The following is an 18,372-nucleotide window of genomic DNA, read 5'->3' as shown; positions in this document are numbered from 1 at the left end:
CCAACCGAGACGGCCGTCTCTCTTCCTGTACACCGACGCTTCTACGCGGGGTTGGGGGGCCCACCTGGACCTGCACGAGGCCCAGGGGGTCTGGACCCAGGAGGAGTCCCTCCTACACATCAACTTTCTAGAGTTGGAGGCGGTTCGTCGGGCTCTGCTGGAGTTTCGCCTCCTGATTCGGGATCAGGATGTGTTGGTCCACGGGGACAACACCACATGCCTAGCTTACCTTCGCCACCAGGGGGGCACCAATTCTCGGTCCCTCTCCCTGTTAGCGGAGGAGATTCTGCTCTGGTGCCAGACCAATCAGGTCCGGATGTCAGTCCAATTCGTTCCGGGGAAACTGAACGCCCTGGCCGACATTCTCAGTCGGGGCGATCAGGTTCTCCCCACAGAATGGACCATCGCTCACAACGTTCTACGGCGTCTGTGGGCAAGGTGGGACCGTCCTCTGATCGATCTGTTCGCAACTCGATTCAGCGCTCGGCTTCCCAGGTACGTCAGCCCCTTTCGAGACACGAATGCGTTCCACGTGGACGCATTCACTCTCTCGTGGAGGCTCCTCGATGCTTACGCCTATCCCCCGACATCTCTGATTCCGAGGGTACTGGCAAAGTATCTGCAGGAACGGCCAAGACTGATTTTGGTCGCGCCTTACTGGCCAACAGCTCCGTGGTTTCCAGATCTTCGCGGTCTCACCCACGTAGACCCTCTACCTCTGAATCTGGACGGGGGAAGTCTGCTCCAGCCTCGATCAGGCCTCCCTCATCCACGTCCAGAGAGTCTGTGCTTGACCGCATGGCTCTTGTGCGCTCCAAACTGCTTGCACTAGGATTGCACAAGAGTTCAGTAGAGTTTTCCTTGAACGCTAAGAGGCGATCAACTAATCAGCTCTACGACTTACGCTGGAGAGCTTGGGCCTCCTTCGCCTTGTCCAAGGGGATAAAGCCGCTTTATCCCTCAACACAGGACTTGGCCAACTTCCTGGTGGAAGTGTATCAAAAGAAGAGTCTTTCTTCTAAGACTCTTCTTGGATACAAATCTGCCATCACTTCCACGATTGCGGCTGCTACTGGTCGCAGACCTGAACACTTGATCAGTTCCTCCCTCATCGCTAATGTCCTTTCGGGTATTAGCAATGCAGCGGTGTCTAAACCTCGGGTTTCATTTCCCAAGTGGGATGTCTTCCTGGTTCTCAAACTCCTGCGTAGCAAGGAGTTTGAACCCCTGGCAGGCATTAGTATCAAGTTCCTGACTTTTAAGACTGTGTTCCTCATCGCTTTAGCCACTTGCCGTAGACTCAGTGGTATTCAAGCTTTGAGTGGCCTGGAATTTGACATTGAGTTCACCACACATCAGGTGACGTTGGCTTTCCTACCAGACTTTCGAGCCAAGAATCAGAATGCCTCGGAGTTGTCCAAACCAGTAGTCATTCAAGCCTTGGCTCCCACTCTTGAACATGATGACCCTGATCGCTTCCTCTGCCCAGTACGTGCCCTTAGAGTGTACCTGGATAGAACACGTAGCTTTCGGTCTTCTAAGCGGTCACTGTTTGTCTCGCTTAATCCGAAGTACCAATCGGATATTTCTAGACAAACTTTAGCTCGTTGGCTGACCTTGCTTATCAAACAGGCTTATGTTCATGCTCAAGTGGATGTGGTCCCTGACATCAGGGCACACGAGATTCGGGCTATCGGCTCCTCGTTGGCGCACGTGCGGGGTGCCTCGCTCCAAAGCATAATGGCGGTCGCGTTCTGGAAGACTCCAGCCACGTTTATTAACCACTATATGCGAGACTTTTCCAGTCTCAGGCTTGACCAGTCGTATGGCATTGCCAAAGCAGTGGTTGCCAGCATGGTCACGTCAGTCTAAGGTATTTTTCTTGGGTATATTTTCTTTTACGGTAGTACTGTTCGAAAATTGCCTGGGTATCTTAATCCTTGGATTTAAGTGATTTTGATTAAGGAGTTTAATACTCTACATATCACCCTCACACCACTCTGGTATTCTGTGCAAGAATAGTACTGTCGAGGTAAGTGTTATATTGACTGTAAGGCTTCTTTTTAAGCCTACTGTCTATATGATACTTACCGAGACAGTACTATTAGAGTTTCCCTCCCGCCTCCCCTCTTGATATGTTATGGGCTTTTTGAGGGTCTGCAGCTCATAAAGAAAGAGGACGCGCCACCTACATCCTGTAAGGGGGAAGCACTCAGACAGTGCTTGGGATCCACGGTGGCGCATGGTTATGGGAGATAATTGTACCCACGCAGCGTTTTGTCCAATTTTTTCGGCCTATAATAGATAATGTGCAAGAATAGTACTGTCTCGGTAAGTATCATATAGACAGTAGGCTTAAAAAGAAGCCTTACATTGATGCTAACATCTTTGGGTCCCTCTCCCGCTTCTAATGGCACTAATGGAATGGTGTTCTGTCCTGCTGAGACTTCAGGCACTTCTTCCAGTTCCTCTTCTTCCAGCACCACTCCTACAACCGCTGGGATCTCTCTCCTCCTGACGTATCTCTTCAAGAGGTTGACGTGGAATAATTTCTTTTTACTCCCCACTTGAATCCGGTAGTCGTTCATGCCGCATCGCTCCTTGATGACGTAAGGTCCACGCCAAGCGATTTCCAGCTTGTTCTTTTTCATTGGAAGAAGCAGCAACACCTCATCTCCTTCCTTGAATTGTCTGTCTTCTGCCTTCCTGTCCGCTGCCCTTGCGTATCGCTCTGTCGCCTTCCCGAGGTTTTCTCTGGCAATCCTGCATGTCTCCTCAACTCGATTCCGCAGGTCCACAACGTACTCGGCAGTGGTTCTCACTTCTTGGTCTGTCTCTTCCTTGGTCCACAGCTTCCGTAATACCTGCATAGGTCCCCTCACAGTTCGCCCATAGAGTAGTTCAAACGGTGAGAATTTTAACGACTCCTGAGGAACTTCCCTATATGCAAACAAACACGCCGGAATGAACCTGTCCCATTCCTTGGGTTGCTCCTGGCAGAGTCGTTTCAGCATCTGTTTCAGCGTACCATTGAAACGTTCAACTAGACCATTGCATTGTGCGTGGTATGGAGTTGTGTACATTCCATGTACTGACATCAGGTTGTACACCTCCTGCATCATTTCGCTCTTGAACTGGGTACCGTTATCTGACAACACTTTTTCAGGTATGCCCACTCTGGTCCAGTTCTCCCACAACGCTTCCGCCACATGTGGTGTATCGATTTTCTTGAGAGGGGTTGCTTCAGGATACCGGGTGGCATAGTCTACTGTTACCAGTATGAAACGGTGTCCTCGGTCTGACGGCGGATGAATCGGCCCTATGATGTCCACCGCTACCTGCTTGAACGGGACATCGATCAACGGCATTCTTTCCAATGGTACTGGCTTCACTTTCCCTTTTCCCGTAGTTCTCTGGCAAGTGTCACATGATGCCACGTATCGTCTGATGTCGGGGCACATACCAGGCCAATAGAATTCTGTCCATATCCTATTCCTGGTTCTCGTTCCCCCTAGGTGTCCTGCCATGGGTGCATCGTGAGCTAATCTCATCACCTCATTCTGGAACTCACTGGGCACCACTAACTGTCGGTGATTCACTCCATCTGCACCTGAGTATTCTCTGTACAACAAAGCTTTACGTATCACGAATCGAACATTCCCGGTTCCTTGTTGACGCCATGGCTTCTTTTCCACCGCCAACTCGCGCACACGTTTTAGGTGTGGATCCTCTTCTTGTGCTTGAGCCATTTCAGCACAGGTCCTTTGTGCCAAGGGGACTCCATTAATCTTCAATGTTAGATTCCCTCTCTCGTCTCTCCTTGCTTGTCCTCGTGTCTGAACTGCTGCGCACAAAGACGGAATTACATGTTTCTTTCCGTACACCGGAACTCTCACTTCCTTTCCATTTGGCAGGACCATGTAGTTTCCTATCAATACAGGAATTGCCATATTCTGAATAGCGACAGCTTCCACGTTTCCTACAAACACCGAAGATTCTAACTTCACGATGGCTATGGGAGCCTGTACTGTTCCCTGCTCTTCAAACACTCCTGACACTTCTCTTGTCCTGTTTGTGTACGTAGCCGGGTCGATGAGGTCAGCGCTAACACACAGCATTGGGCTTCCCGTGTCACGTATGGCTACCACTGCCTTCCCGTTCACCCTAACTGTCATGTCGAAAGTTTCTCCCTGAGTACGACGATCACACTTCCCACATAACCCTGAATGGATCTTGTAATTCGCTTCTACCTCCCGCATCAAGAAAACTTCCCTCACTGCAGTCTCCTCCGGTTCTGGACTGATGATAAGGGTTATTCCTGGACAGTTCCTCTTGACATGTCCGAACTTATGACATTTGTGACATTGTATGCCTGTTCCATACATTTCTCCGCCACCCCTCGGCTTCCCCGCTTCCGGGCAATTCCTTATGAAATGATCCCCTCCACATCCGAAACATTTGACAGTACTATCTTTTACCCTTTGTCCCTGGGTAAGTTGCACCTTACTGTCTGTCTTCCCATTGTTTCCTTTATCTTGGTTTTTCCCCCCTTTCTGTGATGAGTCGAAACCAGGACGTGCATCCACGAAACATTGAGCTTGCTCAACTGAATCAGCTACATTGGTGGCTTTGGACTGTCGAATGAACGTAGCGACAGACTGCGGGATGCCAGTAAGCAACTGTTCCAAAAGAACCAGGTCGAAGAGGTCCTTGTAAGTTCGTTGTTTTTCCGCTAGGTCCATCCAACTGTGCAGGTACCGCGTTATCCGGCTCACGTAGGTTGAAAACGTTTCTTCGCTCTTCCTTCTTGCTGCCCTGAACTTCTCTCGGTACGATTCTGCTGTACACCGGAATCCTCTCAGTAACTCTTTCTTCACTAACTGGTAATCTCGAGCGTCCTCCTTCGACATATCCCCAATCAAGGTCGTCGCTTTCACGTTGAGTTTGGTACTCACGCGTCTCGCCCATGTTGTCTGGTCCCAGTCTAACTCCTCTGCGAATCTCTCGAATTTGGTAAGATAAGCTTCTATATCCTCCTTGTTCTCGTCGAATGCAGGAAGTGTTACTTTGGTAGATTCTACCATTCCATCCCTCGCCTTCTGATGAGCTCGTTGATTACTTGCCCTTTGTTCCTCTAATCGTTCTGCGTGCCTCTGTGCTTCATCTTGAAGTTTCTTCATCTCATCGATTCTTTCAGACTCCATTCTTTCCATACGTTGAACTTTGGCCTCCTCAAAGTCACGCTGCTTTTGGGCCTCTTCACGTGCTTCTCCCAGTTTCTTTTCCTCCATCTCACGCTGCTTCTGGGCTATACTCTCCTCGAACTCGCGTTGCTTCTGAGCTTCCACCCGTGCTTCTTCCAGCTTCCTTTCCTCCATCGCCAATTTCTTCTTCTCTAAGCTCAACCTCTCCTTGTTGGCCCGTACGTCCTCTATCTCCTTTATCTTAGCGTCGGCGAATGCTCGAAGACTATCTCCCTTCAACTCCATCTGCGTTCCTAAAGTCATGAACTTCTGGTAGTACGTAATGGACTCCCCTTCTTCACGTCCTGGACTATGTAGAAGCTTCTCTCGAGTTGATTTTGCCTTCCTCATGAGTTCAGATGTAACTAATCCGGTTAAACTATCAGTCGGCACATCCTGTGACCTAAGTCGCCCTGACACCGGAGAATCCACACTATCACCTCCCGTCGCCATTTCAGATGAAAACGCGCTACTTGAAAAAATATTTGCATGCACTCGAAAGGAAAACGCATCAAACTGCGTACCGAAGCCCACCGAGAAATCGGACGAAATCCGCGTAAGTTATTGACATTTGGTTATACTTTACCACAATCAATAGCCACATAGCCTTAGCGTAATACCGGAATGAAACTTTACTTTAACCGAATCCGAATATAGAATACATGCGTATTTGCTAGTTCGATCTGCTTCAGTGGCGCCGTCTGACTTTAACGGATGGACTAAAGATGAATCCTTTGTGGCTAAGTAACCCAACACCTCTCAACCGCTGAGAGATGTCCAGTCCCCTCCAACCACCCACGGGATGTCTAAACAGTCACCACATTTCAAATCAAACGGTCACCACTACCTCACACAAACCAACAAACACCACACACAAACTATGCCAACAACACAAACAAACACAACAACAAACAAATTTGGTTCCAAAAAAAAAAAAAATAACTAAAGGGTCCCAGAGCTTCGCCTCGAAAGCATATCACTCATGGGTCCCCGGCATCTCCACCATTGACACGTGACGACTTAACTCCACAAGATTGAGCAATCTTGGGATCACACGCAAACATACAATTCACTCACTAACGCACACCCAAGAAAGTTTACAAGTGGAGACAGACATCACTATGTATAAAAAGACTAAAGGAACCACATGTAACTTATAAGTTTTATATAATAAACACAAATTTATGCACGAAACATCCACACATTTAACGTGTACACTCTACAAATACTACGAAAATTGACAACACATGAATTCACATGAAATTATCCTGGAACTCCAGTCCTAAGCACCCCCCCTATGGTTAAATAGCCTGTTAGTATACGGCGCTCAATAAGGTCGCATCACCAAATTACACGAACACAGACACATGCTTTAACCACGACAGAGTACTTAGCTTTTTCGGGATACACAACGCCCACCAAGGCCTCACATGTCCTTCCCTCCTCAGAAGGCCGCAGCTTCCTGATTCTGACCCCCTAGAAAGGTCCCCGACTGCCTAAGCACGTCGAACCCAGCTCCAGTCCTTCGGAGCTGTTCCCCAGATTCCTAGGCATGTAGAGTTGACCAGACTCCTTCCTCATGCTGTCTTCTGGTGGTCCTGCGTACACTCTGGGTGGAATCTACTGGTCGGAGTAACCCACGCCGCTCTTCTTGCGTTGCTGTGAGCCGTAGTCGCCTCCTGACAGCGTCCCATCTGTCCAGATCTCAACGCCTTCACGTAAACATACGTCCCTCCTCCGTTCTCTCTCCGGCCAACTGCATGTAAATAAAACAGCAACTTAATACTGAACAATAACATCCCTAGCTACCTGGCGTGTATCGATGGTTGTGTTAGTGTTCATCGGTGATGCAAACCTTTAGCGCATCATACCGATGGACATCAAGATCGAAACTTTACACCAAGTAACCATGTATGGAAAAGGATAATTATTTAATACATTGGCTATACAACGGGGCTTTACAATATAGATTATAGTTTGCTTAAACCTACAAACTTATTGTATTTATCATGACCATATACGCCATGTGATATGTTACAAATAACTGGACAAACGTTCACTAAATGTTAGATTGTGGTATCCAACTTTAACATTACATTACGCAACCACAATTGCATGACACAACACCCATATCCCCACATGTATGATAACTCCCCGCGTAATATTACACACTATAATATGAAGGTATAAAACAACATGCTCAATAACATAAGGATACAAAAGTTGTCGGAAAGTAGACCGCCATCTTGTATAAAATGTGATATTCCGTGTAAACGAATATTTAACAGTTATGTGCAAATAATTACACACATATAATTCCACTGTATGTTCACTGCATATCACTTCCAAACATGCATTAATATACATGTAAATCCCGAGGCTCCCTATACGAATAGGTAGTAATGGGCCGGTCGATGTAATTCTCATATTTCCCGTGCACATTCCCACGGACATAAACACGCTTCAAAATCACCGTGTCCCACAATATTACAACACTACTGAACCGTAAACACAAACAAAACAAACATTAGACAACGACATCTACTCAGCCACAGCAATTCGAAACAATGGTCCACCCGCCAAGTCAATGACAACGCTCACCGTAAAAAACCGCCGGGTGATGGAGTACTCGCGCCCGCCAGTACGTCTGCAACCGTACCGTTGACTCTCTCGGGTAGCACTGAACCAAAACCGTGCTAGTTCGCTGACGGGGTGCCAAAGTGTATTCGTACACCGCTGACCCGGACTATGTTAATTCTTCTCTCACTAAATAGCCTATAGATACGCTATAATATAATTTATGCATTACACTATATTATCTTACCAGGTGAAATGAACATTATTTAATTTGCACTACTGTGCCCAACAAATATTTACAAACTTTCGTTTTCTGCAGCTTGACCTGGTTTGTTCACCACGCGTTACCGGGTGACTATAGCCCGTTCCACGATTCGGACACAAACTTGCAAATACGCGAAGTTACGGGCGTAAAGCATCTCACATCCCACACGCATACATTCTACAATAGTGTTTGGACTCCAATGCTTATGTTGTAAATAACACAATTATTATATACACTCAAACATATAACAATTACATCATCTCGTGTATTTACAAAAGCCTGTTTAAGCTTCTTCTGCAATCTCTAAAACCTCGGGTTGTGACAGGGGGCGTCATTAGCTTTGGGGGTAGACATTGTAGAACTGTGGTACCTGCGATGAACTGAGAGCCTTTGGACCAACCAAAAGTGTCCCTGCATTGCAAGTGATCTTTCGAAACAGGTCTAATTTGGTTAAGATAATATGCAGAGGGACAATATAAGTGTCCTTTCCTCTCATCAGAGGGCCCTCACATGGCAGGTACCAGTGTATGCCTTTGAGTGTCTGTGAAATCTGCGACACCATGGAAGCAATACTGTTTAAGTCTTGGTTCTTGATTTGCATTTGAGATTAAATATTTATCCCTGAGTACGCTAGTACAAGGGTCCAGCAGACTTTAATTGTGTGTCTGTGTGTGCGTCTCGACTTAACAGCTTATTGCTGGGAAACTACTGGGCGCAGTTCGTTCAAAAGTTGATACACTAACTTGATGATAGGTCCGATTGATCGTATTAAAACTTCATAATGTTACCTGGGACCTAAATGCGAAATAAACCACAAAAAAACGACTTGGCGGTGGGAGGAATTCGCGGTGCAACAGCCAGCCAGGCAGTCTGATAGAACGGTGCAAGGTCTCGGCAAACCAAGACTATGCCATACTCGTAGCAAAGCCGCCGAATGGTACCGTAAACCAAGAATAGTGACGTAAGAAAATAGAATGTCGTCTTTTCATTTGGAACGTGACGTGTTTTAGAATGGAGATGTGTGTGTGCGTGCGTGCGTGCGTGCGTGCGGGCGTGTGTGCGTGCGTGCGTGCGTGCGTGCGTGCGTGCGAGCGTGCGAGCGAGAGAGAGAGAGAGAGAGAGAGAGAGAGAGAGAGAGAGAGAGAGAGAGAGAGAGAGAGAGAGAGAGAGAGAGAGAGAGAGAGAGTGAGAGAAGGAGTGAGGGAGAGAGAGTGTGTGTGTGTGTGAATGTCTGAAGAGTACTCGGGTCCAGCGCGAGCGTTTTTGACTCACATGCGAAGCAAAAGTGAGTCTATGTACTCACCCGAGTCGTCCGTCCGTCCGTCCGTCCGTCCGGAAAACTTTAACGTTGGATATTTCTTGGACACTATTCAGTCTATCAGTACCAAATTTGGCAAGATGGTGTATGATGACAAGGCCCCAAAAAACATACATAGCATCTTGACCTTGCTTCAAGGTCAAGGTCGCAGGGGCCATAAATGTTGCCTAAAAAACAGCTATTTTTCACATTTTCTCTGAAGTTTTTGAGATTCAATACCTCACCTATATATGATATATAGGGCAAAGTAAGCCCCATCTTTTGATACCAGTTTGGTTTATCTTGCTTCAAGGTCAAGGTCACAGGAGCTCTTCAAAGTTGGATTGTATACATATTTTGAAGTGACCTTGACCCTGAACTATGGAAGATAACTGTTTCAAACTTAAAAATTATGTGGGGCACATGTTATGCTTTCATCATGAGACACATTTGGTCACATATGATCAAGGTCAAGGTCACTTTGACCCTTATGAAATGTGACCAAAATAAGGTAGTGAACCACTAAAAGTGACCATATCTCATGGTAGAAAGAGCCAATAAGCACCATTGTACTTCCTATGTCTTGAATTAACAGCTTTGTGTTGCATGACCTTGGATGACCTTGACCTTGGGTCAAGGTCACATGTATTTTGGTAGGAAAAATGTGTAAAGCATGTGAGTCGTATGGGCTTTGCCCTTCTTGTTTATACATTGGAATAATCTGTCTTTTGTTTCTCTGTTCCCAAATCTCATGCAATATTGTCCATTTTCTGACATTACTAGCAGTTCTTCATTTGCACACACAAAACAAGGATAGGAATTGAGTTTAGATTGTGCTGGTTATGCTTCTTCTTCTTCGTTCATGGGCCGAAACTCCCACGTACACGTGTTTTTTGCACGAGTGGGTTTTTACGTGTATGACCGTTTTTACCCCGCCATTGAGGCAGCCAAACGCTTATTTTGGGGGAGGTTATGTTTGACATCAACGTTACTTTTTTCTAAACCATTTACCTGCAGCTATCCGCCACACACTGAACCACAACCCCAAGTACCTTCGCGAGCACATCATGAACGAGGTGTCGCAGATCTTGGCCTGCTACAGAAAGAACTGCGCCAACCCCTCGTCCGCCGGACAGCTCATTCTGCCCGAGTGCATGAAGCTGCTGCCTCTTTACTCCAACTGCATCATCAAGAGTGACGGCATCATGGGAGGTCAGTGGCTCTTCTTTCTTGTCAGTACGGTGGAACCCTGTATCTCAGAACTCCTAAAAATCAGTTCTGAAAAAGGAGGAAGTCTTAAAATGGGGGTGATTTAAGCTATGAACAAAAAATCTGAAAAAGCCGGGTCTTAAAGGGAGGGAGTCTTACATTGGGGGGGGGGGGGGTCTTTTCACTGTAGTAATAGTAGCCCTTGTTTTTGTGTGTACCCGTGCTTAAACACTTGTGGGAACACTTCGTACAGAGAAGGTGCCTGTCGTTCAAATGTGAAGATCGTGTGTACGACCGTTCTCAGTCACCCTGCCATATAGGTAGCCTTACTCAGTCTTTCGAGGATGTATTAACCCTGATATTTGTCATTTCTTGTGTTGGTGGTTCTGTCTTCCTTAACCACAGTGTCGCATATTAGAGAGATTAAGTGTACAGTTTTAGTGGTAGTAGTAGTGGTTAACTTAAGGAAAATCTATGTATCATTACGCATTCCGCTTACCATAACGAAACCGACAACGGCGTCTTGGCCCGTGCGTTTAGTTTCACTTTCGTTAACGTGATGGGAGGGAAGACAACTGTTGCAATAATTCGAAAGAGTAGCGTCCCATGTCTGGACTCTTCAGTTGGAAAAAGAAGAAAAGTCATACACGGAGCAGACGACACAGCCGAAAACAAGAACAAAAGAAACGATTATTGCAATTTTGTTTGTATTGATACATCTTAATGTTTCTGTGATTCATATTAACCACTCAATTGTTGAATAGGCGCATAGAAAGTGAATTCGCTGGAAGAGAAGTGTTTGCGTGCATCTTTCTCTGTCTGCAGATTCACTCATTCCGATTCATTTCTTTGGCTGAGAATTTAGTGCATCAAACCGGGAATAAATCACACATGAAACTGACATTTGTAGCATTAAGTTGTTCAGTAACATACTGGTAAAAAAGAAATGTATGAATAAACATGCGTTCGCTGAGTTTTCACATAACATTCAGGGCTCGTTATTTCTGTCGATTTAACCACCGCTCGTTAGCAGATCAAAGGGAGCAAATGTAAACTTTGACCCCTAACCTTTGAACTGTGCACAAAACGCTGACGTCACCACATAAAAAAGTACCGATAACCACTAACACTCACACTGTACACTTAACCAGTCTATTATCTTTTCTGTCAATACCTTGTCAGATTTATTCTCTGATCTAGTGACAGCCTATCACCTTTGTCAGGTCTGGACAAAGGTAACTGTTTGTGTCTGCGAGAGAACATTGGGGGGGGGGGGGGGGAGAATGGAGGGGGATGGTTATAAGTCATTTTCTCAAACTGAGAAAGATTTCATTATACCCCCAGGCTACATATTCCCCGTTCTAACTCGACCCTGTATTTTTCTGACAATACTCTGTACTAGAAACAAAGCGGAAGAACTCTTCAGATTTATTGTGTATGTATGCTTACTTGTTCAAAAATATTCACCGTCGATATCTCACCTGATTTGTTGTTCAGGCTCTGAGATCTCAACGGATGATCGCAGCTACCTGATGCACCTGATCAACTCCATGGACGTTCACACCACCAACGTTTTCTTCTACCCCAGGCTCCTGCCCTTCGTAAGTTCTAGAAATATACTGTTCCTTGCCTTTTAATACCACACAAAGTCTGAGAAAATCGGGTCTGAAATTCAGATGAATCGACAGGTGTTATGCTTGATAATAATTGGGCAAAGTCGACTGCTCTAAATTTACTTCATGAAGCTCGCTGCACGAAGCTTTTGTGCTGAATTTTCTGTAAAATGACTTCGGGAAGTCAACTTCAGGCTGAATTAAGGAAAGGTGTTTATGAACAGAAAATGTGAAGGAGCATACTGTGGGGTTGGGTCTTGGATCCAGAGGTTGTTTAGAGGGACTTGAGGTGGAGGGGGAGGAGGGTTCAACTGTATTGTCTTTCACCGCACGGTTTTCATTAATCACTTACGGATTTTGTTGTTATTGGATGTGATTGATGTTGTTATTGATGCTGACCTTTTATCTTCAGCTGCAAATCAATAAGCTCTCAAGATTATCAAGGAAGAGGAGACAAACAATTATCTTGATCAAAATTGTTTAGTTTTTTGATGATAGTCTTAATACCTAGGTAGGGTACACAGATGTAATAATGTCTTCTTCTTCTGTGAAGAAACAGACCCTTTTTACATAAAAACCTCACTAAATATTACTGTGTATACTGGTCCATTCACTGTCATTTTATGTGTCAGTTTACAGCTTACTGCAGACTCATTCCTGTACCTCTCAGTCTATTTACTGTTGTCTTGAATGTTGTTTTACAGCATACTGCCGACTTTGAGTCCAGTGAAATGCCTTCAGCAATCCGCTGCTCCATGGAAAGGTTGCAGGACAATGGCATCTACCTTCTGGGTAAGTTTAAGTGAGACCATAGGTACTTAGCCTGCACTTTTTTTTCTTTTTCAATACCACAAAATTAAATGTAATGAAATCAACATTGCTTGATTTATGCACCGGATATACGCTGAGTGGAATAATGCTAGATGTGGATCCGTTTGGATCAGAAGAAATAGGCAAAGAGATCGAACCTTATGAGATTAATCTGTTACCCTCAGTATGTCCAGCATGTGAAACTGTCAGAATTATTAATCGTCTAGCGATTAGATTATTGGTTTTGTTTTGGATCTTTGAGAGCGACTTTGAATTTTATTTTATTTTTACAAAGCTACTAGAGAAAATAGTGTGAACTGTAGTGGTCTAACGCTGAGGTGACTTTTGCAGAGAACGGAGTGTCCATGTTCCTGTGGATCGGCCTCCAGGTGGACCAAGAACTCATCCAGCAGTTGTTTGGTGTGGCCAGCGCCGCTCAGGTTGACATTGACAAGGTAGGCCGTTTTTCCCTATCTCAACATCGGGGAAAGAAAAAGCAGAGAGTACTGATAATACACTGGCGACCCCATTACCTGTGTGATCTGAACCTTCTTGAAGATGTTGCTTTATTTCACAAAATTGGAAGGGCAAGTGAAATTTGGGTTGACTTCTTCTTCTTCTGCGTTCGTGGGCTGAAACTCCCACGTACACTCGTGTTTTTTGCACGAGTGGAATTTTACGTGTATGACCGTTTTTTACCCCGCCATTTAGGCAGCCATACGCCGTTTTCGGAGGAAGCATGCTGGGTATTTTCGTGTTTCTATAACCCATCGAACTCTGACATGGATTACAGGATCTTTTTCGTGCGCACTTGGTCTTGTGCTTGCGTGTACACACGGGGGTGTTCGGACACCGAGGAGAGTCTGCACACAAAGTTGACTCTGAGAAATAAATCTCTCGCCGAACGTGGGGACGAACTCACGCTGACAGCGGCCAACTGGATACAAATCCAGCGCGCTACCGACTGAGCTACATCCCCGCCCTAGTTTGGGTTGACTAAAGCCTGATATGAATTGGGCCAAGTCAACGTCGCAAAGCCTACTTCACGAAGCTCACTGCACAAAGCTTTTGCATTGAAATGTTGGTCAAAAGACTTCGCCAAATCAACTTCAGACTCAATTAAGGAAGGCCTTAACACGACAGGAAGTGAAAACTACGCAGAATCGGTCTCCTGGCACCAGTAAGAGTTGGGGAATTAAGTAGTGACTTTCATCCTCCGAAATTCTTGGTGAATCTCTATTTTGATACATTTGTTTAATGTGTGTGAATTGTTGTTGCAGGTGAAACTGACGACTCTGGACAATCCTGCTTCACGCAAGCTGAGGGAGATGGTGGATGAGATTCGGGCAGATCGTGCTCGCTACCTCAAGGTTGGTACACACAGAGACGTGCATGCTTGTCCAGTGTAGTAATTGTACTGTTTTAAAGTCAAATTGTTATGTTCTTTTGAATTTATATTAATAGAAGTTGTGCTTTTGCTATTTGATTATGCAGCACGTTTCAGCAATTTGCTTGCACACAAAGAAGTAAACAATTATTCAGTGTAACAACATTTCCACTTTTTGAAAGTCAGATGTTTGTGTTCATTTGATTTTACTCGCAAAAATTCACTGGTTTGTGTGTTCCAGTGTGTCTTTTTTGTTTTGTTTCACATTTTATTTTAAAACAAATCTGAATAATCAAAATCAATCTAAACATTTTATTTTTTTGATTCTGCAGATTTTGTTAATTAAATGTCTATCAAATGTTTTTGTTACAGCTGACCATTGTGCGGCAGCGCGACAAGCTGGAGCCGTGGTTCAACCACTTCCTGGTGGAGGACAAGGGCATGAACGGCAGCTCCTCCTACGTCGACTTCCTCTGCCACATACACAAGGAGATCAGGAATATACTCAGCTAATCGCCCACACCACTTCTGTCCTTCCTTCCGCTCCTGCTGTTAGCATCTCAACATGGGTGCTCACAACCTGCATCATAACTCCAGACCTGACTGCCTTGTGTGTCGGACTCTTGTCTGTTTTTACTTGTTCTGTTTGTTTTTTTCCTGTTTTTTTAAATTTTGTTAACTTATGCCAGGACTGCTCAGTACACTGACACAAACTGTGTGTAGGTTAGAGCAGTAGATGGAAGAAAAAACCAAACCCATGGAGTGTAACAATGTCTACCATCTGACAGGAGTGTGAACCCGAAAACGAAGACCTAGTCTACTTGTGATTGTACCGAAATACTTGTAGTATGTTTGTACAGTGTGTGTGTGTTGGGAATTGTGATTATGTTTCAACAGTAATTATTATCTATTTCGTTCAATATTGGTGGGAATGGGGCTGGGTCTAAGAAATAACTTTTATTGCTGGGAATAGGGTTGGATCTCAGGATTTTATAACTTGGACGTGTGTACAACACAGCGATTTCGCTACACATCCTCTGCACATTTTCACCCCTTGCTCTGGGGTGAACTCGGTAGCAGTACAGTTGCACAATGAATATCGGTCACTGTGCTGTGTTTAAAGGTGTGTATTTGTAATTTTCTTGTTAGAGTTAGCTGTCATGTTTCCGTTGCGATGATAACCTAAAAAGGTTCCTGCAATGTATCGATCCTGATCCTGTATTCCTGCTAAAACAACCGCAACAATGTTTCTTCGGATCTATTTTTCCTTTACTGTGTATTCTTTTTGTTGCTTGTATTTTCGTTGTTTGGTGTCAGATAGTATAAAACTGTAGTTACTCAGAATGTACATAGTATATATTGTTAGCAAATCTGACAACATGCTTTTTGTGTATGTTTTTGTAATCATTTATTTGAATGAGCCAAAAATTGCTTTTATGGAAAGTTGGTGACACATGACACAGGGCTAATGTGCAAAGATCTCTTTTTCTCTAAATGGAACAAACATCTTTTTATCAGTAGCATATTTTGATGGAGAGGCATTCAATCAAAATGTATTACTATTAGGTGGATTGGTGTAAGAAGTGAGTGTGGTGAAAGTGTCTTAGTCGCTGGTTGGCAGTGAACAGGTGATACAATTACTTCCCTTCCATACTCAATTATCCTTGAAAGATACATCTTAAGTGTGCTGTTTTGTCAGGTTTGGAATTATTTTGTGGGCAGGATTTACATTACCAAGATAGTATAGGAGATTGCTACCCTCCCCCTCTTTTTTATTCATCTTGTTCAAGCACTGGTTTGGTTTTCATGACATGCAACTCTCACATATACTTCCTGCCCCCCCCCCCCCCCCCCCCTTTTTTCCCTGACAATTTTAAATAGTGTCTCATATTATACCTTGAATCACTTATGCTTTAAGTGTTTTGACGAGTTAGCATTTACAGTACAATTAACTTCGTACTCTTGCCTGTGCATTATCAATCAGATGTCAGGGGCTGATTTGCCCTTTTGATCATCTGTGCTGTCTTATCCACTGTGTATACATGTATTTCTTGTTTTCCACAGTTGATTTGTGATATTTTGTTGTGCTGTCTCTCGTCTTGATTCATTTGTGGATTTGCTAAGACCACGTGAGAAGGAGCTTTGCTATGTAACAAGTGTGTGATTGTATTATTATTATTATTCACATGTAACAGTCACATCTTGCATGCATGTCAATTGTCATGTTCTGTAAATACTTGTACAAGTGAAGAGTAACTGAGATTTCAAAGGCTTGCTGATTGAGCCACACCATCACAAGACAGATTTTGATTGACATGGTGATAGGAATGCAGGGTATCTGTGCTGATCTTTGGTGGCATGTACGATCAACTGGCGACAACAGGAACATGCAATAAGAAACTGATTCGAGTTGTGTTTCTGTCAGCTGTGCATGTTTTGTATGTACGATTGATTCACAGTAATAAACTGATCCTGGCTGAAAACATGTCTCTGTCATATTGTTTGGTGTGTGATTCCTTACACACTACAGTGAACATATTAGAAACAATTTCTGTGGTGTCACTTCTGCAATGAACAGTGTCATCCGCAGTCTAAGAGCATAGTTGATTTCAAAAGTAATGCAAAGTTTGCGTCAAGTGAAAAGCTGATATCAAGTGTCCGAGGACCACTGCCTTGCACAAGTCATGTCACAATGAACAAATAGCATTGCTTGGTGTGGAATGTTTGCTTTAACAACCGTTTTAGCAGTAGAGTAAACGTTTTTATGTTGGGCTCCCACACGTCTAGAACATTGCAACTTTGCAGCAATCTTTTACCATTTGTGCATGAGAACTCACTTTCTTTCTTTCTTTGTTTGGTGTTTAACGTCGTTTTCAACTGTTCAAGGTTATATCGCGACGGATGAGAACTCACTAACTGGGGCTGAAACTTATTTTTAAATGCCCGTGCGCTGCAGTTTTATCTGTAGATGACAATTTTAATAACTTCCTCACTCAAAGACCTGTTTCATGACGGGCAGGGTGGTAAGACGTCGGCCTCTTAATCGGAAGGTCGAGGGTTCGAATCCCGGCCGCGGCCGCCTGGTGGGTTAAGTGTGGAGATTTTTCCGATTTCCCAGGTCAACTTATGTGCAGACCTGCTAGTGGCTTATCCCCCTTCGTGTGTACACGCAAGCACAAGACCAAGTGCGCACGGAAAAGATCCTGTAATCCATGTCAGAGTTCGGTGGGTTATAGAAACACGAAAATACCCAGCATGCTTCCTCCGAAAGCGGCGTATGCAGACCTGTTTACCCCCATAAGTGTTTTGGAGTAATGCTCAGCCCCAAAAATAGTAATCCTGGCACAAAAATAGTAATCATCCAGCATTTGTCGCCAATTACAACGCACATGACAACTGTGTCTGCGAAACGCAATCATGCACCTATATCCATCATTCACAAACAAAACACATCAGTCAGTTTTTGTAGTCATCATAATTTAAAAGAAGATCACATCACAAGCACATGCATCACTGATTCTTTTTTTTGTGCTCGTAGTAGGCCTTTTTCAGTGTGTCAAGCGTGCGCTTGCCGCATGAGTGAGGGCGAGACTTCACCACTAGAAGGCTCTCCAGCGTCTCATCAGACAGACATGATCTCTGGTCAGTCATGTGCTTTTTCACCCTATTTTACCATTGAAAAAAACAATGCCAAACATTTGAATTAATAAAAATAATTTATTTTTTATTTTTTTTAAACTTTTTTTTTTTAAATGAAAATCGTAGTCTTGACACGGATAGCGGAATGGCGTATTTTTTGCAGAAAATCGTAATAAATTACGCCAAAATTGTAAGGGTAAACAGGTCTGCGTATGGCTGCCTTAAAGGCGGGGTAAAACCGGTCATACACGTAAAATTCCACTCGTGCAAAAACACGAGTGTACGTGGGAGTTTCAGCCCACGAACGCAGAAGAAGAAGAAGAAGATGAGCA

General features: G+C 44.4%; 1 protein-coding gene across 1 annotated transcript in view; it reads left to right on the top strand.

Annotated features, from left to right (window-relative positions):
* LOC138959783 (protein transport protein Sec24C-like) overlaps positions 1 to 16,884 on the top strand; it is a 37,825-nt gene extending 20,941 nt beyond the window's left edge. Inside the window, exons 19-24 of the mRNA XM_070331395.1 lie at positions 10,400 to 10,594; positions 12,089 to 12,192; positions 12,909 to 12,996; positions 13,366 to 13,469; positions 14,295 to 14,384; positions 14,774 to 16,884. Of these exons, the coding sequence (XP_070187496.1) occupies positions 10,400 to 10,594; positions 12,089 to 12,192; positions 12,909 to 12,996; positions 13,366 to 13,469; positions 14,295 to 14,384; positions 14,774 to 14,914 (722 nt within the window). The 3' untranslated portion in view covers positions 14,915 to 16,884. The remainder of the gene's footprint in view (positions 1 to 10,399; positions 10,595 to 12,088; positions 12,193 to 12,908; positions 12,997 to 13,365; positions 13,470 to 14,294; positions 14,385 to 14,773) is intronic.
* The last annotated feature ends 1,488 nt before the right edge of the window (positions 16,885 to 18,372 follow it).

This window comes from Littorina saxatilis, linkage group LG2 (genome assembly GCF_037325665.1).
Source record: "Littorina saxatilis isolate snail1 linkage group LG2, US_GU_Lsax_2.0, whole genome shotgun sequence".
NCBI lineage: Eukaryota > Metazoa > Mollusca > Gastropoda > Littorinimorpha > Littorinidae > Littorina > Littorina saxatilis.
This window is presented reverse-complemented; position numbering and strand designations above follow the sequence as displayed.